This window comes from Haliaeetus leucocephalus, unplaced genomic scaffold, assembly GCF_000737465.1.
Source record: "Haliaeetus leucocephalus isolate CR32 unplaced genomic scaffold, Haliaeetus_leucocephalus-4.0 Scaffold636, whole genome shotgun sequence".
Taxonomy (NCBI): Eukaryota; Metazoa; Chordata; class Aves; order Accipitriformes; family Accipitridae; genus Haliaeetus; species Haliaeetus leucocephalus.
Window position 1 is genome coordinate 2,395,893 of NW_010973072.1, and position 26,008 is coordinate 2,421,900.

Genomic DNA, 26,008 nt, shown 5'->3' on the forward strand with positions numbered 1-26,008 from the left:
TCTGCATGTCATTAAAATGTGGTTCATTTTCTTTTCTCATTAGTTCATTTTTTTCTATGTGAAGACACTGTAATTTGTTTTAATTTCATTTTCTTATTGTTAGATTTATTTTCCTCTGTAGTGACATGTAGAAAGGTATTTTTGGTATCATTCTTTGAATTTCTCAGAGGGTATTATCTAACTGATGACAGAAAAAATTTGTTCACATTTGTCGCTTATTTATTGCACATCTCAATACAATTATAATTTTTCTAATTTGCATGTTACAGAAATGAAGCAAGGACAAGAAAATATTAAATTAAAGAGAGAGAACATAAGCAAACAAGTGGTCATTGACTGAAATAATAATGTGCATGTTGTTTTCCCCCCTTCTCCCTCCTGCATGCAGGGATTTGGTTTCGTAACTTTCGAAAATAGTGCTGATGCGGACAGGGCGAGGGAGAAATTACACGGCACCGTGGTAGAGGGCCGTAAAATCGAGGTGCATGTTCAAAATATTTTCCTTTTCATCTTTTTTATAAATGTCTGCTTCACTCTCATTTGTTGTTTCAGATGCATCATTGGTGTCTTCTGTGTGCTCCCCTTTCCCCTTCCCATTGTTTATATATATATATTTATATATAAAGAGAGAGAATCTGGCCTTACTTGGGTTTTTTATTATTATTTCTTTTGTAATTATTATTATTATTATCATTATTGCTGAAAGGTGGATGACAGAATTGAAAAAAAATGAAAGCTTTAATATTTTGAAGTTATTATTTTGGATGTTTTGTAAATCAATGGGTGCAGTAGATTCCAAAAACCAGCCAACAAAAAAAAGAAAAAAAATTAAAAATTGAGAACAACAAAAAAAAAAGTGTGACAGACAAAACAAAAACAAACAAAAGGTTGGTTTTTTTTTTGTTTTGGTTTGTTTTGGTTTTTTTTTTTTTCTGCAGGGTTGATGCGGGATCCACAGTGGCTTTCAAAAAATTCAGATTGGGAAAGAAGCATCCAAAAGATGTACAAGAAAAAGAAACAAAGCCAGACTAGAGACCGACCAATTTTAACATTTAATTTTTAATGAAACCATCAGGCTACTTTGGCTGGATGGCCTGAGCCATTCATATCTATTAAAAACCCAGCACCACTGGATCCCCTTCAATACTGCCTCAGTCGTATTTGTTAGAATAAAAAAAAATACCAATTGAAAATGCTGTCGTCTTTTGAGTAAGATGTTGCATATTTTGCCTTTTCATTTTCCCCCTTCGACGGTAGCGCTTAGGGCCCTCACCAAACTCTCAGTAACCATGGTAACTGTATACATACCCATGCTGGCGATGGTGCTGAATGGTAAGTGGAGAAGTCCATCTGCCGTTTCACGTATTTAGCGCTGATATACCACGTGAATTTTTTTGACTTGTTGTATTAAGTTTTCTTGATGCTACATTTTTTTCTATATTGGTACGCCTGTAATTGAGTGTACGTTTTAAGCAAGCCTGGGAGGCACTGATTGGATTGAGGATATGACTTCGTGCACATCTTACTCAGATTGTTAACTCCATATTGTGTTAAATAATGCACCCTCTTTTTATCCTTTTGTTAGCTGTGATTTTAAAGCTTGAATGATTTTGTTAATTCTTGCAATGAAAAAGGCTCTTGTTCCAAGTGTTGAATGCTAGATGTTGCTTTTCCAATGGTACTTCTCTTCTGAAGGGTTATGTTGCACACTGCTAAAATTCGTTTGTCCCTTTTTTTGACATTTTCTTTGTTTCCTTGTACCTTGTCTCTTTCCCTTCTACTCCACTGCATGTTCCTTCATATAATCTTTTTTTTTCTGTTTTGAGTATTTATTGTATCAGTGTTATCATGGAATACAAGCATGCTCTTAAGTCTTAAATTATGCAGTACCTTTTAATTTGCTTTTCATGTCTTTTTATTAAAGTTTAAATGATATGATGTTGCTTTATTGAAATGATTTGTAAGTTAAAATGGTTATGAAAGTAAATGTAATTATAAATAGTATGATTTTGTTATGCACCTGTTGCCTTCTATAAATTAAATTGCATTTTATTTTTACATTACTAATAGCAGTAATAATGCATGCATTTAATAGTAACATGGACCCTCCCTGTAACCCTTTCTAATCCAGTGTTCTATGTGCTTAGGTAAATAATGCAACAGCACGTGTAATGACAAATAAAAAGACCGTCAACCCTTACACGAATGGTAAGTGCATGAGATCTCAGTGCTTTGTTTTAATGTCACTGCATGTGAAACCTCACTCTTCTGCTGAACGGGTGGATGCATCTACTCATGAAGCGTCATAGTCCGCATCCCCTGCATCTCCTTGGGCTCAGGCTTTGTCCGGCGACCTAAAACATCATATGGCTGGGCATAAATTCCGTCTGTGCAGAGTGCAGCTAATTCACAGCCATGTGGGCATAGCATGCATTATTTGGCCTGATTGGAATCTAAGTCTTTAACCACAGTGGCTTTTGTATAGGAAAATATACCTGACAGGAAAGCGTTATTCTCTGCTAGCTTTGTGCAGTGTTAATGTTGCGATGAATGAACTAATCGGAGGATACGATTTTGCTTGGATGAGGGAGGTAGGGAGACCAGCAAGAAGAATGTCTCTGTCAGGCATGAGATACTTTTTAGTACGAAGACATGCATCTAGTCAAAGATAATTTTCTGTCTCTTCTTTCCACAATTTGTTAGAAGTAAAGGGCAAACTGTAACTGGGTGCTGCTTTCAGCTTTTTTTCCCCGGAAAAATCTGAGTTCCAAGCTATCTAAAAAAAATTCGTTCTAATACTGACCTAAGTTGGTATAATGTTGTACATTAATGATACAAAAATAATCCATAGATATTTGAGGGGTTTGAAAGGAATACATTTAAACAATGTTTCCTTTGGCAATGTTTGATCATGTGCTTGAGCTGTTTGCGTTTGCTAGTTCAGAAAATTCTAACAAGTTCCTAACTCAACAACATCAAACAATAATACATCAATTAAAGTTAATTGCAATTACTTTTTCCAGTTTTACTAGACTGTGTAGTTATACTTATTTGCTTTTCAATTTAATTTAGTTTTTCCCATCCAGTAGAAAGCAGATGAAATCTGCACATACATCAGTAAAGGTTTCCACAGGTAGATCAGAATCTTTTCCATTTTGAAATATAACGGATCTTATTTTCTATATCTGAGGTCTCATTAGTGAGGTTGTACTAAAACCCAGGGCAAACAGTGGCTTTATTTTTATATCGAAAGAGTCAATGTTTTCCTACCACAGTAAAAATAAAATATAGTGATGGTTTTCATTTGACATGTGATAACTGAGCTAATTAAAAATGATCTGGAGAAGAAGAGTCTAAAATTCCTCATGCTTTCTCAGAAACTGTTTTCTTCCTCATTTTGTATGTAAATGTGGAACTTGGCAAATGGTGCAGATGGGAAAACCTCCTTCATTTTTACTGGCTTTGAAACATCTCAGTGAATCTAACGAAAGAGACACAAAGCTTGACTGGATCACATAACAAGATTTTGTTGCAATAACGAGCTAAATTAACAATATGGATATGATCCTATGAACTTTGTCTGCTATATTGTAACGATAAAAGGATAAAAGTAGTTTTGTTATAAATGATGGTGTATATTTTGTATTCATATTATCCTAAGGCTACAAAACTGTTAATTAGCAGATAACACATTACATATCAGCACATCCAGTGCTGAAGGAAGGGAATGCTGGAAATAGAGATGTGAGATTTTAGGAATCTGATTTTAGAGGATGTTCATCTCTGTCTCCTGCCCACACAGCAGGATTACTTAGGTCATATGTTATCATTTATTAATATCCAAAACCAGAATGATGAAAGTCTGCTGTTAAGTGTTTCCCACTTGAAGTGTTTTGCCTGTCATTTTCCATCCTGTCCCATCTGGACTAGATCTCCCCCAAAAGTATGAAATATCCTGTTCAGTGCATAAAAATTAGCATTTATGTTTGTGAATCCGTACATCCAAGGTGTTGCATGTAGGATGTTCTTTTGCACACCATTTGATGGGTATCTACCAAGACAAACTCTGGTTGTAGTTCATACATTTTGATTTTTTTAACTTTTTTTTTAATGTCTGAGGGCTTCTAAAGTAAACACACAAGGACAATCATGTTCGTCTTGCATAATCATTACAAGCAACAAGGAATGAAGTGTAGATGTGTAAGGGGCTTCATTTAGTTTAATCAGTGCTTGTATTATCGGTCATCCTGCCATTGTATGATTCTAGTTCTTTATCGTTTTGCCAGGAATTAACCAGCGCTATCGCTGATTATTAAAGGTTATTGTTGTCTAAAGTAAAGGTCTCATCTCTCAAATAAAATTTAAGGCTAGTTTTCCTGTGTTCTTCTATGAGCATATTAACATTTGCAAGATGCTTCTGATGCAGATAGCCAGAAACTTCTTGTTTGCACATGCCTTTCTCTTCAGAACCACTTCTTTTTTAATGTGTGGCTTTGTTTTTCAAAGAGTATGTGGTGACTGACATGTTATTGGCGGGTGTTCAAAACGTAGTTGGGGCACATGTATTATATGAAAACATCAGGCACTAATATTTATTGTAAATTAAAAATACGTTACACTCTGTTTTGTCTTTCGTTCCTGAATACTGCCAGTTGGTTGATAACAGGGCTTATGTTGTTAATAGGATTGCAAAAGTCAGTAGATTTTTAAAGCACAAAAACCTAGACTTTTTTTTTTAATATATGCAGCTTCATTCAAATAAGTGGTTTGCTTTTGTGTCCTAGATGGTTTTTGAAATAAGTATGCTTTGCCGTGACTTTTGATGATTCTCAAAATGAGCAGTTAACAAATGCTCAGTTGCTAGGAGAGCTTTTTTTGTGCAAGTTTGTTATCAGACAAGATGATTTTGATGGCTCACCTCATATTTGTGATGTGCTTTGGAGATAAAACTGCCTTTTCTTTGCGAATAAATTCAGTGTCAGGAGTTCTACTTGTTGGCAAAAATATTTCGGAGACGTTTTTAGATGTTCCAACCTACCCTGTTCACAGTTACACTTTCTTCTGATGCCCATAGTGCAATTCAGGATGCTCACCCAAGTGTTGTAGGGAATAGAGAATTATGTGCAAGTAGATTCAGAGAACTGCAGCAATGAATGAGGGGCATGAAACAGAGATCAGTAGGGGGATAAATATGTTTTAAAGTTTATACTTGTGATGCCTTGAATTTGAGCCTTCTGTTGATCTCAACTTAGTCACTAGCTGTGATTTTGAATCTATAAGCACAGTTAAATTCCCTCCCATTCCCCTTTCCTCCCCCCTCTGTAGGCAAACAGGAGGAAAGCAAATGGTGTCGCAGGGCTTCTTTCCCGTCAAAGCACTCCTCCGGCCACGGATGCCTGTCTGGCCTGTGAAGTGAAAATAATCCTCTCTGCATTGCTGTGCCCCACTTTCTACCAAAGCTTGTTACACTGTGCAGTACGATTATTTCCTTCCCTTTAGCATGCTTAACGTGCATTTCTTCGGATGACTGTACAGGGTGGGGTTTGGGGGCAGGCAGAGAGATTGTTCGTTTCCTTGTTTGTTTTTTAAGTTTTAAGTGTTTATAGTTTCAACTTGAGGGGGAGTTTAATACTGTGACAGTAAGAAAAATGCACAAAATGACACCCACTGCAGAGAATTTGCCTCCTCCAGCTGCTGAAGTAGAGTTACTTGGCAGCTGCTCGCTCGGATACATCAACTACTATCACACTTGATTAACCCACACAGCTATGGGCCAGCACATTGCTAGCTGACAAGATAAAGCTAAGTTTAATTACTGTTATTTTCACGATGAATGAAGTATTTCCTGTATAAGCTTCAAAAAGTTAGACGAGACAGCCGTCACTGAAAGAGAGGTAAGGAACTGAAATACAAGAGTGGCTTTCAGCTGTGAAGAGCAATCTGTGTCTTCCAAGATTTTTTCTTTCTCTCAGCCAAATTGTGGCGCTGTTAGTGTAACTTAGAAGCTGAGAGGTGTCTGTCAGCTGCTTTGACAGCAAAAGCTGACAGATCTGAAATTCAGTCCAATCTTTCATTTTGGATGGTGTTGATCAGTGGTCTTTTGAGGAAGTAAGGAATTTGAAATATGAAATATTCTCTAAGCTATAAAAAGTTAGTTTTTCACTGAAAGTCTCAACATTTGGATGATTTTCTGTCACACAAAGCTTGGCTAAGAGTATTTGTTATACCACGACCTTCCTGAATATATTCCTGTAGTATGTAAAATTGAAGGGTCAGGTAAAAATCCTGTGATATTTTCAGGAGGAAAGTAATTTTAGCCCTTCTTGGTTGGCCGTTTTTCAGCTTCCATAACTGTATAGCAACTGCAATTATTTCCACAGAGCAGATTGAATGCAATGCTGCTCTTTGCTCTATTTGAACTTATTAATGAGTTGCATTTCAAAACCACCCCTCACCTCAGTTACTGAACAGTTAATTACTGGTAAATAATTACTGTGCATCAGATAGAGAAAACAGTATTTTTAAAGGGTAGGAATAGTTTTCTTTTGTGTTATTATTGGGATTTTTGTATTACACTTCTTCAGTCTTATAATGCATTATGGTCTTCTGGTCTTCTATTGTGCTTTTGCATTACATGATATGGCCAAGGCCGAAACAAGCCTCAATACAGTTTGCATTTAAATTCCTCTAATCTTGGATCTTCTGATTTTGAAAAGCCTTGTTGTCCCTGTCTTGATGGCATTTTGTTTCCAGCAGCATACTTGTAGGATCTATTTATACTATAGTTCTTGAGTTTAAAAGATGCTTTTCCTCAGGTTTTTTTCTTTATTCCCAATTAGAAGTGGTGCTTCCTACTCCTCTGATTCAAATGTGCTTTTGGAAAATCCCTAATTTTTCAGTCCCAGTACTTCAACTAATTGTTCAAACACTAAAGAAAAAAAGGGCCTGGGTGGGGGGGATGGTCTGTGGAGTCTGGAGTGGATCCACCTGTGGCTGAGCAAAACGCAAAGATAATCGGCTGAGAAAGCTAACGAGTTTGCCAGTGCTTTCTCCTGCTGTTCTCTCACCCTTTCCCCTTCAGTTCCTTCCGCATTGCTGTCTTCAGCATCACGTACGCTTTGAATACAGGCCCTGCTTCTGCAGGGAGCCTCTGCGCCCCAGGCTTACCTGGAAATGCCGTGTCGGGTGTAAGGACATGACAGCAACTCTTTGGAGTTTGGCCAGAACACGTGATACAGAATATCTGTTGGTTCTGTGCTTTGGTTTTATGCCAGCTGTGGGAGGACAGAGATCATTTAAGTCAAAGGCAGGGGCTGCATTTGTACCACTTAAGAGCTTTGCAGAACGTGACTGCAGCATTTTCTTACATGCCGGCTACTCCATAGCAACATGCTAACAGCGTTTATCGGCTGTAAATGCAGGCGGTACAGTCACTTCTGGTACCTGCCTGTAGTCGTCCTGTTTCAGTGCGCGCAGTCTGATGTACAAATGCAAATGGAAAAAAGTCTCGGGCGTTTGACTGGGATCCTACAGCGCGCAAATCTGTTTCTTGTCACAATAGACGTTTCCATACAGTGTCTACGCTTTCGTTTTTCACAGAGTAGAATCAAAAATGCTCAGATTATTTGATTGCCTTGTAACCTACACTAACACGTGCTTATCAGAAACATTTATGTCCAGCAAATGAACTGTTTTGGTCTCTCTGGCTTGTAACCAGAGAGTTAGAGCAATGAAAAAGAACTGATCTACTCTGGTACTACATGATATAGGGATACCTGAACTAGTTCTGACTTAATTCCAAAAGTTAAGGGAATAAATCCATGGCGACTGTGCATTGCAGCCAAGGTAATTCACCTGATAATTTATCCCAGTACTACATGTCCAAAGAATGCCTTGTTTCATTACTTATTTCCATACTTCAGTCTGATATTAAAGATCGGTAAGCTAAGATGCCTATACAACTTTCATTAAAATGGCCTTTTTTGAAGCCATTTTATCTGTATACCTCCATAGAAAAGTAAAATTAAAAAATTATTATTGTCCTCACTAATTGTAGTATTAACTCAGTTATGTTTTTATGTTTGCTGCAGGCTGGAAATTAAATCCAGTTGTTGGTGCAGTTTATAGTCCAGAATTCTATGCAGGTAAGGATTATGCTATAGTTGTCTGTGCCATATTTTATTTTAATACTCTTTAAAAACATGCAAAATACATGTTTGCTGTAAGGTTTGGTTTCTGTGTTTGATTCACATTATGTGCAAGTCATTTACAGGTTTGTGATGCAGGATTTTAACAGTTACCTGGGCATACTAAAGTGTATATAGAAGATATATGAATATCTTTTTATTGGAAAGTAGATAGTAGAATATGAAATGTACTGCAATATCCTAGTTTTACACGAGTTTTTATTTGTTTTTTATTTTATTTATATTTTATTTTATATTTCAGTACAGTCACTTTCCTCAAGGAATTATTTAAGCCTAGTGAGCAACAAAACCGAAAAAGTCTATCTATAAAAATATATTTTATGCATATGCATGTACCTAGATATGCGTAAGTATAGAACATCTGTGTTCATAATGGGTTTTTTGAACATTTTTCTTTAAATTTTATATTTAGTTTTCAGTTTCTTAAAATTTCTGAATTTATAATCTATATTACCTCTTGAGTCTTCACTGAGGTAGCATTCTGATCCTAGTTACAATTTGGGGTTGATGAGATACAGTCTTTTTCTACCTGAACTCAGTCATTGCTAGCAACAGTTTCTAAATGTGCTTTAGCAACAGTATTGAAACCAAACATGGTTGTACTCCAAACCCCAGTTGATTTCAGAGGAATTTTAACCCCACCCATAAACACAATTACTAGGAAGTCCAAAAAAGCCATTTTTTGAAAGCTAATTATTTACATGTAAGACTAAAATAATCACTGTAACTCCAAATATTTCTAATAAGTAATAAAGTTGCCTTCCTTTCCTAGGTTCACAATCTTATATGAGTCTTCCATGACTTTCATGGGAAACTCTGGGAATTTTTTAGTTTTCCATTTGGATCTGTTTTTCAGTTGTCTGGGGGGGCATCCATTTGTATATCCATTTGTACTGGATGCAAATACCTAATCATGTTTTAAAAAAAAGAAAATTTTTATCCATTGTCACACACTCAGGTAATTGAAAATAAAGAGGTAATTGTAGAATACATTCTTTACAGCAAGTAAAGATCAGATATTAGGAAAGCATTTTTCACAGATGCTGGTTAAGCATGTGAAGAGGTGGCCCACAGAAGCTGGGGAATCTCCATTCACGGAGATATTCAAGCCTCCACCAGACATAGGTGAAAAACTTTCGTTAGTTCAAGGGACTTCAAGAGATAAAAATTGTCAGCTAGGACTACTGTTACAAACAGATATTTATTTTAAAAAAGCTGCCTGTAATACATCCAGTGGTGTCTACTAAGATAGATAAAAATGTTCCATTTAGGGTATTGTGTTATAAAAGTGGCAGAGTATAATAAAAATACTAACTTGGCATTCATGGAATTGCAATATTTAGCGTAGGCAGAATTTATTTCCTTCCTTGATGTATGCCTACGTTGAAAACAGGAATTTAACATTGATCTCCTTTGAGTAGTTAGTGAACCAGCCCTGAACCTGCATAAATTAGAAAGTCAGAGTTATTAGTCATTTTATATAAATGACTTTGTGTTAATGACAAATATAATAATATTCCCATAGTACAGTAATCAATTTTCTAATACGTATGCAGAATTAACAATCTGACTTATAATTGTCTCATGAAGTAGGGCACGAAGAGTTCACATAGTTTGTAAATTAAAATCAATATTTTCAATCTCTCCTGAAGGTAATTTTCCTAATTTACTGGACTTTTCCCTAACATTTATTTTGTCTTTTAATTATAAAATGGCAGGTTATTGATTTTTTTGTATAACCTCCTAAAGTCCCAAGTGCATTTTTATTGCCAACACAAGGGAGGTGTTTGCCCTTCTTAATGAGAATCTTTAATTACCATTAGAAGAGTATTAATTTAATTTTATGAATTATGACATGCACTCCACCACACCTATGCAGAAAGTTCTATCAAGATACTTCATGTATTTCAGATTTTTTCTCTTTATACATGCAAGCAGTTTAATTTTTTTTAAATGCGTATCAAATGCATATTTTCTGTATTGACTAAAAGATAATTTTTTCTCAGACATTTAAACTTTCTTTTAAGCAATTTAGTTAAAAAAAAAAAAAGAAAAAAGCTCTGTGCAGCTCTCTTAAAGTCGTTAGAAAATGAGACAGTAAAAGATCAATGCAGTTCTTGCATGCTATAATAGAATACTGCGACGTATCTTTCCTTTTGTGTCCACCCCCGCCACCTTACTTGGAGAAGAAGCAATTGCACTTTTGAAGATTATAAAATTAGAAATGTGATTTTTAAGACAGCCAAAGTTCTAGTTATTTGGTTTAATTATTGTCTCCAACACTGTCATGTTAAAATTGTACCAACTCTTTCATAGTCAGTGCAAGAAGTTCCTTTAGCTCCTAATAAATGATGAAAAATGTGGCCACTTCTGAAATAAAGCTGATACATTTGCAGAGAAACTGTTGATTTAAAGTACCTTTAATCTTCATAAATAAGTAAAAAACCAGAAGGTTATACAAAGCTGTCACGATGGCACTGATGAATGGCAAATTCACCCGTTTCTCAATTGCCGGTGAAGACACACGCCGCAAGGCTTAACCGTATTGTACATCATATCTGCCAGCTCATTTCTGTGATTAAATATTCCATCAGTGCGGGCTATAAGGCGGTAAAGCTTAACAAGATTCATAAGATGCACCACTTGAATACACATAACTCACTTCCTTGGATAGAGAGCACCCCGCATGCAAAAGAAAATTAGAATTGAGTTAAATTACTCCATAAGACAAGATCAATAGAGAAAGGAAAAGATCCCCTAATGCAATGCAAATCTAAGATATAGTTATGTCCTGACAACTTGAAGCAGACAATTAAAGTCAAATAGGGAGGAACGCAATGTAAATCAACCCTAAAACCTTGAAGATAATGGTAAACAGTAGGACCAGTGACATGATTGTTATAGCTCTGCTTTTTTTCTGAATGTACACTTCTGTAAAAGAAAACCTTTATTGAGGAAACGCATGACAGCTAAAAATGGAGACTATGAGATACATAGCAGATGCACAACAGACACTATGTAAGTAAAGTATTACTTGGGGACTGGAAGACACTATATATGTACAAAACACTATAGATTCTTTTTCCTGAGTAGCCCTTCTAAGACTGTTTTGCTGACTTTGAAATGCTCATGCTGTAGTAAATTAGAACGCTACAGGAATACGGCTCTTTAGGTCAGGTGGTGGCATTAATATGGATTTCCAGTGACACGTTCACAAAGTGCAATTTGAAGGCTGCTGTTGTCATTCTGGGGCCTAGCAAGTCTTCCTAACAGCTGCCGACTGGATGTGCTGGGGAACTGGCATACCTCCTGCCCTTCCCACAGGTCTGCTGGGAAGTCCTGAAATGGCATTTCATACAAAACAAAAGGACGGTGATTCTTTGCATTTATCGTTTTCAGCATTTCACAGAATTTCACTTTTCCGTCTATCGTAATTGATAGGTAATTTCTAAAAAATTGACTCATGTCCACATAGTCATCTTCTAGTAAATAAAAGGATACTATTTAAGGTACTTTTCCTCCTTATGAGACAGAAATGCTTAATGCAGTTATCATTTCCATTTCAGCTTCACTTCTCCAGTAAACTATTTATCAAGTTCTTAGGCAGGTCCTAATGAGGAACTTTGTAAGAATCACTGTGTGATTTGTCTCACAAAGTCTTCATGTAAACTGGGATACATTTTTCATTTATTTGTGTATCCATCCAATTTTAAATCCTTCCCATAGTGACCCATAATTTTGCTATGTTAAGCTTGTGTCTGTTACCTTCCCCCATACACTCATCTATGGCTGGCAAAATGCAGATTTGCAATTTGGTTTCTTTACTAGGAGTACTCTGGTAATTTCTTACTGTAAGTTGTTACATTCTTTGTTTCCGTGGTTTGTTATAATATCGTTTTTACCTGCTTATTTGTTTTTATATAATGTATATTTTATCTGTAATACCTAGCCTTCCTTTCAGCCTCAGGCAGTCTGAAAGCAAAGTTCCATGTTGTTCCTTTCAGTTATTTCAGATCTTTTTTTTTTTTCTCTTTTGATTTTTGGAATGATGAATTTTGGAACACTGTCTTACACTCTCCTTAATGGAATGTAGAATATTGTTGCACCCGTATTACTACAACAGATCAGTCCTTTAAAGCAGATAGCTTGAGACACAGTAGGGCCATTTTAAAAAAACTTTGTCCTTGTAAGTGGCAGATAATATATTTTAGGGCACATACCTGTTGGACAGGCTTCTTTTTGACAGTTCCAGTATGCAAGGTGAGGGAAAAGATGTTACAGAAATTACCTGGAAATCTGGTGAATCTTCTTTCAGACAACAGTTGAATTCACAGTGACCTGCATGAGGAAATATTCTTGTCTGGTCATAAGCAACAAACAATATTTCAAAAATATCAAAATTTAAGTTGGCAGTGGAGAAAGAAAGGACTTAAGACTAGTGAAGAAGAATCTTTAGAAGTAGTCATGGAGCACAGCTCAATGACAAGTAATAGACATCCCATTCTCCTTTCACTTAGGCAACTGATTACATATTATTTTTCCTGAATAGTCATGAAGTGCTAGAAGTTTTTCAGAAGCTAGTTTCAAGAGTCATCCTACATAGCTGAGTAGTTGTTTTCGCTTCATGAATAGTCTTAACCCAGTGAGGACTATTGTAGGCACCCAAGTTCTTGGGCAGTTAGTAGTTATTATTCCAAGGTGGCTTGGAAAATTTTCCCCATCAGTTAAAATGAAGGAAAGGGGAAGAGCGTGTGCTTTTGACTATTTTATATGCCCTCAGAAGACAGAGAAGTTTTAGATGCCTGGGGCTTTTTAGCATGCTGTGGATTTGGAAGCTAGCAGTATCCTCCAAGCAGCAGATTTTGTAACAAACTTCCTTTCACAAGTTTGTTTAAAACTTTGAAGAATAATGTTATATATAATTCAGAAGGTAGGAAATACCATAGTACTATATATATAAAAACATGCACTTAAACAAGAGGAATCCAGGGGAAGAGAGGATTTCTGTATGTTTGCTAACACTAATTCTCTTTGTTCCTGTCTTAAAGCTTCTATTTCTGGAGTGTAAGAGCACCTGGGATTCATTTCATCTTTCTAGTGTTTCTCTTTGAATTTAAATGACTCTTGCACAAGCTCAGCAAATACCCTAGAAACTCTTCCCAGTGAAGGTGTTTGGAGTTTGTGAAGCTGAATTATATGCTTGCACAGCAATTCTAATCCTAGGGTAAAAGTTCACTGTACCATATCTGTAAAGCATAACTTTGGTTAAAATTGGCTGTCTGTCACTATATAGATTAATTCATTTTACAATTTGATTAGGTACACTTAGATTTGAACTTAGCCATTGACTAAGCAGATTTTCCTAAATAAATGTATACTCAACACTGTTAGCTAAACAGGTTAAGTAATTTTCTAACTACAGAAAAATTAAATAATTATTATTTAATATTCCATCTGTTATATATAGATGCTCCTTTTCAAAGCATAAAACAAAGCTGTAAGTGTTGTTTCCAAAATCATAATGTTAAAGTACCATCATACAAATTATGACATCCTAGTTAGATTAACACCACTGATGACAGCTAATGCATTTCTAAAACTTCTTTGGAGCTGTTACAAGCCATTATAGTGGAAATACTGGTTTATGAAAGATTAATAAAGCTGATGGAAAAATGGAATTCAGCATCTGTACTGGCTATTTACTCAAAAAAATCTTCCAGAATTAATTATGCCTTATGCTACATTATAATGAGTTTTTCATTAAAATGTGTACCATCATGGAAACTAAACAAGGATTATTCAAAGAATAATGCCAATGACTGTTATTTTTTGAAAGATTAATTTAGTTAATTGGTTATACATTTAAATCTGGAACAAGGTTAATCAACCTATATTTATCATTGTATCGAAGTCTACACATTTTAAAGAGAAAATCACAGATACTGTCAGTATTACCCTTTTAAACATGTTTCTTCTGTTTAGATGTATATTTAATAACACCATTTACGCTTAGGCTTTGATCCTGTTCCTACGTGATCTCTAAAAGAAATTCCATACAGTTGATTATTTCATGGTAAATCTTGAACTGTAGATAGAGCTTTATACCAGAAGATAGAGAATGGTTAAGAAGGGAGTTCCTCCTTCTTCAATGTAAAGGTTTGGGAATTTTGACCACAGTCTGGTATAGAGGAATCATTTGATACTGGATTGTGATGAATTTGTGCACAAATAGAATCTGGAAAAACAGAAACTGCGTATTTGCTGAAAGTCTGAGTTCTTTCAAAACAGGGGAAAGGAGGTGTTTGGGGGTGGTGGGGGGGTGTTTGATCTGTTTGCTTGTTGGTACAGTCTTGCTGAGACATAGATCTTGAGTTTTCTGTATGTCAGCCTGAGTTAGTACTACTGAGATATCCCACTTCAACTTGTCTTAGGTGACTACACAGCAGAACCACACTGACCCTATCTCACTACTGGGAGTCAATGGATTTGGAGTTATTAAGTGTGAGTTAGTGCTGCATCCCCAGTACGGTGTAGTATTACTAGCCTTACACCATTCTCCAGTGATAGGTTGGATCTCTGACTGTTTTTCTGGAAGTCATATCAGTTGTTATTGTAGGTAGACAAAGAGTACTCTGAGATGACAGAACAGTGCTAACAAGTTGATAGAGCTGGCATGAGTGCAAAGCACAAAGTTAAGGCAGGAAGGCGAGGTGAAGAATTGTTATATTAGCTGTTCTGGGAGGGAAAAAACACGTAGAAAGGGAGTAATACACAGAAGAACAGAAAAAGTCTATTTAAATAGGTATTTTAAGGAAGAAAGTAGGACCAATGTATGGCAAAGGTTCTCTAGCCTCTGTTCGTCCTGTATGGCTTGCATGTTTTATACAAAGGAGTAAGATGCCTTTCCTCATTCTGAGGTCCTAACTCAAAAACCTGCTTTCCCCTTTGAACTGCTAGGTAATAAATTGCCTCAGTGGTAGTTCTGCTGGATAGCACCTATGAAAATTTCTTGATTTGTTTAGGTAAACTTGCTCCTTTTATAACATCTGACCAAAAGGTAAAACAATGTGTATGAGGTAGGCTTGGAATGATAAATTCCTGTGCATGAGTAAACCTGAATTCTACTTTAACACGTGTTCTGTGAGTTGCTGGATGAATACAGGACCGGGTATAACCATAATTAAACATGTGATTATGATTGCAACTTACTTGATTTAGTACCTTATTCTAGCACAGAACACCACGTGTGTTAAAAGTATGTTAGAGTTAGCTCATGGGAGGGAAATCCACTGACCATTATTAAATACACAGAAGCTGCTTTGGGCTTAGGAAGTCCTTGAGCTGCAAATGGTTGGAAACTAGGGTAACACCTGTGAGAAGAGCATCATGCTTGCTGTCATCTTGTACTTTACCTTAGGTGGGCACTTTCGATGATTTTGAAAATTTAATTTTTTTATTTATATCCAACATGTCAAAATGCCACTCAAATGACAGCAAGGTGGTTGGGACTATAAGGGGCAGTGTGAAGGTCACATTCTTGCATTACAGTCAATGGCCACCAAGTCAAAGTATTCAGATTACATCTTGACATGTAGTTTTGTAGTCAAATGATCTGTTCAGCTGAGTTGCCAGCTACTCAAGTAGTCCCCCTCATCTCACATACATACCTTTATGTTTAAGGCTGCTTTTGTTTGAAGGAGCATTCTTCTGTGGAGCTTCTCTTTTCTCCACTGAGCTGGTATAATACGTTTGAGCAGCTCCCTCCCAGATCTAGCATAATGTGGAATGCAATGGTGATCATACTCTAACCTGGACATTTCACACCCATGAAATAATATTTTTGACACTAGACCAGACACTTCTTAACAAAATTATAGAAATGTGGCTTGGGACTGACTTCTGGAGGTCACTCAGTCCTTCTTTTTGAAGCAGGACTAAGACCTGTGCTAGATCAGGTGAGCCATTAATCTGTATACATCGTGACTCTGTTACAAGATGGAGATTTATGATCTTCTTTGAGTAACTTTTTCCAGTGCTGCTCTGCCCTCCTAGTGAAAAACTTTTTCCTAATGTCCAACCTAAACCTCCCAAGCTACAGTTGGTGGTCCTTGACCTTTTGTATTATCATCTGCTATGATTCCAATGAGGTTTTGGCTCCATCATCTTTGTAACTTCCCTTCAAGTAGAGAAAGCTATTAGATTGCCTTTTAACTTCCTCTTTGCCAGACAAATCAAGTTCAGTTCCCTCAACCTCTCTTCACAGGACATGAGCTCTAGACCCCTGCCCATCTTGGTTTCACTCCAACAGATCCTCTCCAGTTTCTCCACATCTCAGTTGAACTGGAGTGGCAGTAGGTTTAAAAACAGAATGCAGTATTCCAGGTGCAGTCTTGCTGGCACCAAGTGTGTGTGTGTTGTGGGGGTAACAACAGCTCTTGATCTGCTGGCCATGTTTCCGTGTTTCTCTGAATTTCACCTAGTATGCAGTTTGCCTTGTTTGTTTAAATGTTACTTCGGTAAAACCAAAGAAAGTGTTCTGATCAAGCAGGAGCTGTAACATCCTTTCTTTGTTCTTACGTTGCTTCTAGCTTCTTGTATGTTGGTTCAAATATTTTTTATTTTGTATGTAATTGATCAATTTTTAAAGGGCTAAAAAGAAAGTTAAGTACTGTGCTTTAATCATAAAGACAATCTTTTCAGGAAAAATAATTCTTGGACTTCTCTTATTTAAACATCATTCTGGTGGTTAGTGAACATATGTTCTATGGCTTCCTGATTAGTGATGGACCAAAAATAAGCTAAATAAATATGGTGGCAGCCTAAAACTGTCTAATTATAAATATTATACGGAGATATTTTTTTCCACAATTGTCTCCCTGGCCTTGTCTTGTTCATACATTAGTTTGCAGCACTAGTATGGTTTTCAAGTAAATCTGACAATTATCCCTGCTTGCTACATGCTGGCTTGGAGTTTGCAGAGCAGGTTTAGTACACATGAAATAGATTCTGTTTGCAAGAAACTGCACTGGGAACTGTACTGGAAGCTCCACATGCACACTGACTGCTGTATGTCACACAAATTGGCTTTTGGACAGTCTTGAACGGTGTGTGGTGGGGTTGTCTGCTTCAGGGGACAAGACTAAACCTGGTCCAGAGTAAACTCTCCAGACTGCGTATAATGTAGGTTTAGAGGCTGGATATAAAACCAGCTGTTTTATAGCTACTGCTACTGTCTCACTAATTACTTGACAATACAGGTCAGCCTGGCTGTGCACTGTCTGGACCTGAGGTCTGGGCTACCATATGCATGACGGTTGTCTGATAGAATAAAACTGAGACCGCAATTCAAATACCAGCTATGGATATATGTAAAAAGCAATGGCTTAAGAATTTCTCAGAAGAAAATTTAACACAAACTACAGGGTCATCACTAAAACAGTTGTTTGTTCAGGACTGGGTGGGATAATTAGATAAGTTAATAGCATTTATGCAGAGGAATAAATTCCTCTGATTAGAAGAATAACGAAGTTAGGAAGATCCATGCGTTAGGATGGACAGTCAGGCAGACAAACTATTCTGAAATGTAAAGTAATAAAGTAATATATGAAATGTAAAGTTAATACAGTTAAGTGGAATGGAAAACAACTCTGCTGTGTGTTAAACCTTAATTACATCTGTAAATTAATGCTAAAGCAGCTTAAGATTATGTTGAATTGTATTCCAAACATATAGCTAATGTTTCCTGTTTTGTCTTCTGCATTTTTTTTCCCCATTTTGGGCATTGGATGACAGAATCCCTGATATATTTGCATTGTAATTGCATTTCACAATACTTATTGAGAGTAAATTTCAAAATACTGAGTTTTCATTCGTTTACTCATTTGTGGAGGTAGCTGAGATGAAATTGTGCTTTACAGTGGTACACAATCTCTGTCAGTTTGCCTCTGTCAGATTTTCTTTGTGCAAATTGTTTTGGGGGAAATCTCCAAGCACAGAAGTGTTTCTAGTAAAAGCGAGTGTTTTGGAAAGTTTGGAAACATTGCAATACCGTTTTTGTAATGTTTTTTCATGCTACTGAAATTCTGGAATCTGAATGGGCTAGGGAAGAAATAAACTAACTAAAGCCAGGATTATGCATGATGATTCAATTTTTGCTCTTTTCTATTCTCAGCTTGTCATTCAGAGTAGAATTTTATTTGTAAGTTAAAACCAGCATCCACTGGGGTAAGTAAATAGAACTGAGGGATTAGTCATTTGCATCTCTGCATCTAATTGCATTAGATTTGCATCTCTGTTTTATCGATTTACTGAAATAGGTAATTTACACAGAAAATAGTGTCTTGACACAATATGAGAGGATAAAGTATAAACACATCTACGTGTAATCCCTCCAGGGCCATGGTGGAACTGTAGTGTTCGTGTTTGAGCAGAAAGGCTCCAGTTTCATTTATTCTGTGATTCTATTCATATTGCAGTCTTTATTCATCAGGCAGATGTATGAATGCGACCCATTTTTGTTATCAGCAGAATATAAATGTATTTTTTATATTCTCAAGTATCCTATTTCAAGAATAGTATAATACCAGCCCAGAGTTTATATTTATACTTCAGAATTTCTCTCATGTTTGTTTCTCAAAGTTACAAATGAACCAAGAGTAACCATCATTTACATACCTTTTAGTATGCTGGGAGGACCTAGAAAGATTAGGAATAAAGATTTGATTTTCAGAGGTCCTGAACAACTTCAGTGGGACACATCTCCCAGTGTAAGATAATGGCAGTGAATATCACTGAATATCAATTTATGTGCACCTGAAATTGCGTATATACGTCATATAGTAAACATATTTTGTAGGAAAGTTACAGTTGTGGGCAATACTGACAGTACCATTCCAATTTTTTTACGTGATTACATAGTACGTTTCCAGTTTTAGATTTTTTGGTGAATAAGGATTTACACTTGGATGCCAATTCATTAACAAGCACAGGTAAACTCTCTAGGCTTGTTACGTATTTTGGTACAAGCAGCCATTGAGTTTCTGTGACATTTTGGTTACAAGACAAGGCATGTCTGTGGCTGATTATTAACTTTTAAATTATGTTTGGGAAGGAGGGTTTATTATAACTGTTTTACATTGTGAATGGAAACATTACATAAATTGTTCCTGAGAAATACAGCCCATCTATGGTAAGGTTGGCATGCTAATGAAAATAGAAAGGAGTCAGTCACACAGCGTGTGTTTTTAAGCTGGTGTTACTTTGCCTCATACCAACAGTACCATGGCACAGCCTAAATTTGCCACTAACCCCCAGTGATTATGCCATGCTGCATTGTCAAGCTATTCCTCCTAAAGCAACCTTTGAGAACTTTACTGGATCACTAGTGGATATACCTTTCCACTTTTCCTTGATGAAGTTTTAAAGCAAGTCATCACATTGTGAGGCAGGAAAAGGATGTCGGCATGGGAGCAGAGCTTAAAAGAATTTGCCGCTTCCCAGCTCCTGTGCTATCCACAAGGTCTTTCCCCGTCTAAGACACCACAGGACATACTGGTAGGTAGTTTGATCAGTTGTGTATGGTTTGTCAGGTCCTGGAGAAGGAGAGATCCTGAAGCACCTTGTTACCTTGTGATGAATTATATATACTACAGAAGGAAGAGGTGGGGAGAGGGGAATTAGGAGAATCTCACACAAAATTCTTACCAGAGCTGCAAACTTTGTTGCTCATCTGACTTTTACTTACATGATATAAACACCTACCAACCCCGGTATGTGACTTACTATACTGAACATATGTAACAGGGGAGAGAGGTCTGTTTCCCAAAAGCTTGGAATGATATGACCAGCAAAGAATAATTGGAAGGATGGATTACAAATGATGTTTGTGTAACATGCATTGCCGTTCCCCGAGTCATTGCCTAAGTTCATTGAGTGTTTTTGTGACACTCTAAGAGAGGTGATAATAAAGAAACATGTACTATGCTTAGAAAAGTGGTGGAAGGAAAACTGGCATCTTAAATAGAATTTTTGAATAAAGACATCCCATAAAATGTCTTGGAGACACATACCTCCACCACCCTTGTCTTTTTCTACCCACCCCTACCCCCGTGTTTTTAATAACCTATGTGAGGTTATGTGTGGGTCAGGGACTTACTGTGTAAGTGTATGTATAGAGCACAGATTCTCAGTCTCATTACCAGTAGCAAGTATACGCAGGTTATTCAATAACTGGATATATTTCAGGTTTGCTGTCAGAAGGTAATATAGATACTGATTTGGACTTAAGGAACTCACCTTTGGACATCAGCTACTTTAGTTTCTCCTCCCTACCATGCAATTCTTTTGTTTAAGTGAAACTCCATATATAACTTTGAGGGAATCAAATATAGGTTTTGTTTCTATTTTTAACGCATCGGAAGAAAGGATGTGTTTATTTTTGGATGAAGCTACTTTATTCCTTATGAATAAAGGATCATAGAATCATAGAATAGTTTGGGTTGGAAGGGACCTTTAAAGGTCATCTAGTCCAACCCCCCTGCAATGAGCAGGGACATCTTCAACTAGATCAGGTTGCTCAGAGCTCCATCCAACTCGACCTTGAATATTTTCAGGAATGGAGCATCTCCCACCTCTCTGGGCAACCTGGTCCAGTGTTTCAGCACCCTCATTGTAAAGAATGTCTTCCTTACATCTAATCTAAATCTACCCTCTTTCAGTTTAAAGCCGTTACCCCTTGTCCGATCACTGCATGCCCTTATAAAAAGTCCCTCTCCTAAAGGCCCCCTTTAGGTACTGGCAGGCTGCTGTAAGGTCTCCCCGGAGCCTTCTCTTCTCCAGGCTGAACAACCCCGACTCTCTCAGCCTGTCTTCATAGGAGAGGTGCTCCAGCCCTCTGATCATTTTCGTGGCCCTCCTCTGGACCCACTCCAACAGGTCCGTGACCTTCTTATGCTGGGAGGCCCAGAGCTGAACACCGTACGCCAGTGGGGGTCTCACCGGAGCGGAGTAGAGGGGGAGAATCACCTCCCTCGACCTGCTGGTCACGCTGCTTCTGGTGCAGCCCAGGATACAGTTGGCTTTCTGGGCTGTGTGTGCAAACAATTCAATGTGTCAACACAACCATCCATGAAGGGTTGTGTTAAAATCTGAAGGAGTATTATTCCATTTGTAGAAGGATCCCACATAACTGAAGGCACTCAAGAAGCACTCTTTTTGGAATTAACAGCATATTTAAAAGCATACTAATGCCATGTAGTTTGACTATAGATAAGGAAAGGATAAGAGAACACTTAACAACTATTATGTATTCAAGATACTCTCTTTAAATTCCCTAGTCAGATGGGACAATAGAAGCTAATATAAACTATTATTGTACAACAGTGGCCTTTGTTAGGTGTTCCTGATCCATTTCTGTGACACATTTTGAAATAACCCATCATTAAAAAATATTTCAAACCAGAACAAAGATAATGCTATTTCTGTCTGGAAAGACCAATATTAAATTACACTGAACAGCAAATCAAGAGTGGACATCCATTGTTTATGAGGATCTTTGATACACCAGCAAATCTCCTTATACGCAGCCTTATGGTTTTCTTCATGCATTGTATATGGAAGAGTAATTAAGTGTATAAGAATAATAGTTGCAAAAGGTACAAAGAAAAACAGTGACCAGAATGACTGAGGAAACATTGGGCTGTGTCACATCCAGCTGTATTGGGAAAAAGGGAAAAGGAAATAACAATCCCTGAATTTATTAAATAACACAGCTTTTAGATTAGAATAATAAAATAGCATTTTATAATAATATAGAGAAAATGGGACACAAATATTTTTAGCTTTTCTTCAGTTTTTCATGTGAGTTTGGGTTTTTTTGGTAAATAGTATTATAGAATATATGAACTGGTACTTAGTTGCCAAAACCAGTAAGAAGCTCTTAATGGTAACACAATAGAATAAATATGTATAAAGAAGAGCTGTTTTAACCAGGAAGCTAAGTGCACAATGGATTAGAGTGATGTCATCTTCACTAAATCTCCTTGTATGTAGCAACTTCCTTAGTTCCTATGTTATAAACTGTCATTTTAGCTACCTGTGCACTACTACCCAATGTAGACCAGCCCTGGATATTGACTTGATTAATTTCTGCCACTGAAAATTCTTATGTGATTACCCTCTTGTTATGATGGAGGTACTTGTACCCTATATAGAACTCAGTACCACTGTCATCTTTGGAGCTGTCTGAAGAGCTTTATATGAAGCTGAGGGTTTTAGGATTCCCAGAGTGAAAGTAGGAAATCAGTTTTTCCCCTTTGTCTCACTTAGTAACATGTTGCAGTTTTGCCCTGGGATGTAACAGGGTACTACAGTGCAACTTCTGTCCTCTTCCCTTTTGTAAATCCCCAAAATTCCTGGGGGAATAAACAACAGCATGGAAACTCTTTGGTCGTGAGCAAAAGTACTAAAGCCATCTCTGCTGGGAGGTAATGCATTGTAAACCCAGGTTCTTGGTAGTGCTACATCAACTTTATACAGGTCTGATAGTGAAGGTTTCTAAAAGTTTCAACTAGTTCTTGTGACAGGAGAGAGCTATTCCTATGATCAAGGCCTTGCGACACTGTTAATTTTACATCAGCAGTGTAATTTTAACTAATGGTATTAATTTTTTTCTGCTGAAGATGTTTCAATTTATACTTCCACAAAGGATGCCATAAGAGATTCCAACTAGTTGTGCAAATTCTTTTAAACTTACTCCAGGTCTTTACTTTTAAGCTGTTTGTAGTGCTGGCTACACAGTGGTTCCAGTTAGACCTAAAAGCTATTTTAAGAGAGGTGATTTCAAATCCTTTATGATTTACTGGAAAGTCCTCCTGTTGTCGATCCTGGGTACTTCTTGGCTACCTGAGTATTTGAGAAATACAGTGAACTTCGTCATATGTCATGTATAGCCAGTGAGTAGTCTGTGCATCATCCACTTATGCTCTGTAGATTAATTTATATAAATCATGTAAATAAGAACTATACACAAACCCTTATTTTTGGAAGTATGAAAAAAATTAGAAAAATACTTTCAATCAAATATCTTGGAACCACTGGGAAATGAATTTTTTGTATTCTAAAAATATTTATGACTTCACATCATTTTCCTTACAGCCCTGAATATTTTTAGAGTAATTATTTTCTCAAAATAACTATAGTGCTTCAACAAAGAACCTAATCAAACAGTACATTCTTAATCATGGACTGTAGGAGAAAACATTGGAGGAAGAGAAGTATGAGTGGGAATATTTCTGGATCCTGAAAAGTATGTTTTTGTCCATGCTGCCAGCCTGTACGCCAAGGACAAGTGGTGAATCAGTCTGGGGGATCTCTGGAGTCACACGGCAGCGCTCAGCTGACACCACCGTGCCCTGCCCCAGCACAGCCACCTGCTGTGGGCGGCACAACCCGTCGGCTCGCTCAGCAGCTGCACACTGTTGCTCTCCCGTTACACCCAGCAGCATGGCTGCCTCAGTTTCCCTTCTGCCACTGGTCTGTCTAAAGCTCTCCGGTGTGCCTGTAGAGAGTACACTCTTCAGATATATATGGTGAGGTTTTTCTGATCCTTTTGATGGAGTGAGTCAGGAGGGGCTTTCAGCTGGTGATCTCCAAAAGCCTGTATCACTGGTCACATCTGCTGTGACCAAATAAGTAGATGCTTATATTAGAAAAAAGCATGCAGATTGTTCTTAAGGAGAAAATATCAGCCTTAAATATTCTGGTACAGAAGGCATTGCAGAATTAAGGATGAGCTCTTGCATGACACTAATTTTTTGAAGTTCATCAGTTCCACGATATTATTAAGTTAACAGTTTGAACAGAAATATTAAAAAATTTATATGAAGATCCTCTTTCTTAAAAAAAACCCACTTTTATTCTGTCATGCTAGAATTTAGTATTCCAGAGGAAAAATAATATATATTTTTTTCCATTAGGGAATTTACGGATTGTTTCAATGTTCTGAGGTTTATCCAGAAGATCTTACTGTAAATAATTCAATCTTTCCCCAGTTGTATTAATTACAATTTTAATACTTTTAATAACAAAATTAGATGCAGCATAAATAATCTTTTCTCACAAAAGTAGATTAAAAAGTTCCACATTTTTCTAATAAAATCTAATAATAGTGGTTTAGGTATTATTATTAATTTTGTGTACGAATTCGAAGGCAGATTGTCAAAATATAATTAGAAAGCTCTGTGCAACAAATTAAATACACTCTTGTAGCATGGATGAAAAAGGCATCTGTTTTGAAGTACTTTCATTAGAAAGTAGAAGACTAGAGTAGGGAAAATTAGATTTGTATGAGATGAAATCAGAAAAAATGTAAGAATGTTAGCTGCAAAAAACTGGAAAATATCTATGGACCATGGAGCGAACAAAGTGTCATCTAGAGTTTATGTTGAATAATATAAATAAACTGTAATCTTCAATTTCTGAAAACCTTTATCTTTAATGACTTCAAGTAAGTTTAGTAAATATATATAGATACATTATTCTTAAAATCTAATGAAAATTACTGATTTTAATAATTCCTTTCCAGATTTCACTCAGCTGAATGAATGCCTCTGTATCTTCAGCTCACTTTCATTTTCAGGCTTCTGTAGTAGCACAAGTTTTGAAGCATTTATGGTGCTAAATACCTCCATATTCCAATGTACACATTCCTAGTGTCAAGCAAGTGTGTCGATAGGTCCTGTTTATCTACCAGCCTGAAACTGATGCTTGCCATTAGGATCTCAGTAGGTATATGTTCATTGAATATCTTCCAGTTGTGGATTTTTTTGGAAGGCTGACAGAGATAGATATCAATATAGTCAACTATGTGCTGTCTTAAAGTAAGGAAAAAATTTTTTTAGCTTGTTTTATCTTTCAGATTAGTAGTGGATAGCTGGAAAAAAGCAAGCATCTCCAAATCCTGTTAGTTAAGGGTATGCTATTGTCTGGGAAGGTTGGAAGCATAATATTTCGTGAGATTTCCAGTGCTCACAGTCTTAGCTAAATTGTGTAAATTACAAGAATTATTTTCCTTTAGTATTTCCTGTCTTTCTACTCCAACTGACAGCTGCAAGCAATAATCAAAGAACTGGTTAATGACAGAAATTTTTTTAAAACATTTTTTGAAAGAACTCTGGTCTGGTAACTGAATGTAGGTTGAGAATTGCTCTTGTAATACTATATGGAAAACATGCCTACCATTTGTAATTAATCTTATCCTTCCAAACATATTTGACTCAACTCTGTCGAGTTACATTGCTTATAAGTCAATGCACAACTTCTAAAGTCTCACAAATCTTCACGTAGATTTAATATTTTTGAAATTGCATGATTCACAAATCCTGACAGCTTGAAGTATGTCAGTGTATGTATATATATAATTTTGTGTGTGTATGTACAGATATATACACATATATCTGCAAAAAGAGGTGTGTCACATCCTGCTTTTCCTGGTGGACTGTATTCCAGAAGTGCAGAAGTTTTTTTCCTAGTGTGAAAGTACAGTTGTTCCTAATCAAAGTTGTACCTCTAATCAACGTTCAATCCATATTCAGCTAAAACTGCTAAAATATCATTTTAAGAAAGATGTTGAACTAGTAAGGCTTTTTATTTAAGCTCATTTAAAAAAGAGGAAACAAGCCTAAACTTGTGTCATTTGTTCAAAATGAACATGCATTGCAAAAGTGTTGTTTTAAATTGATTTGGTTATTGCTTTAACTTTTTTTTTCCTTTATTAAAAAGAAAAAAAAAAAAGTTTTCATTTC

General features: G+C 36.6%; 1 protein-coding gene across 2 annotated transcripts in view; it reads left to right on the forward strand.

Annotated features, from left to right (window-relative positions):
- RBFOX1 (RNA binding protein, fox-1 homolog (C. elegans) 1) overlaps positions 1 to 26,008 on the forward strand; it is a 293,981-nt gene that overhangs the window by 197,664 nt on the left and 70,309 nt on the right. For both annotated transcript variants that reach the window (XM_010578434.1, XM_010578433.1), the window contains 3 exons: positions 389 to 481; positions 2,148 to 2,208; positions 8,091 to 8,144. In XM_010578434.1, coding sequence (XP_010576736.1) covers positions 389 to 481; positions 2,148 to 2,208; positions 8,091 to 8,144 — 208 coding nt within the window. The remainder of the gene's footprint in view (positions 1 to 388; positions 482 to 2,147; positions 2,209 to 8,090; positions 8,145 to 26,008) is intronic.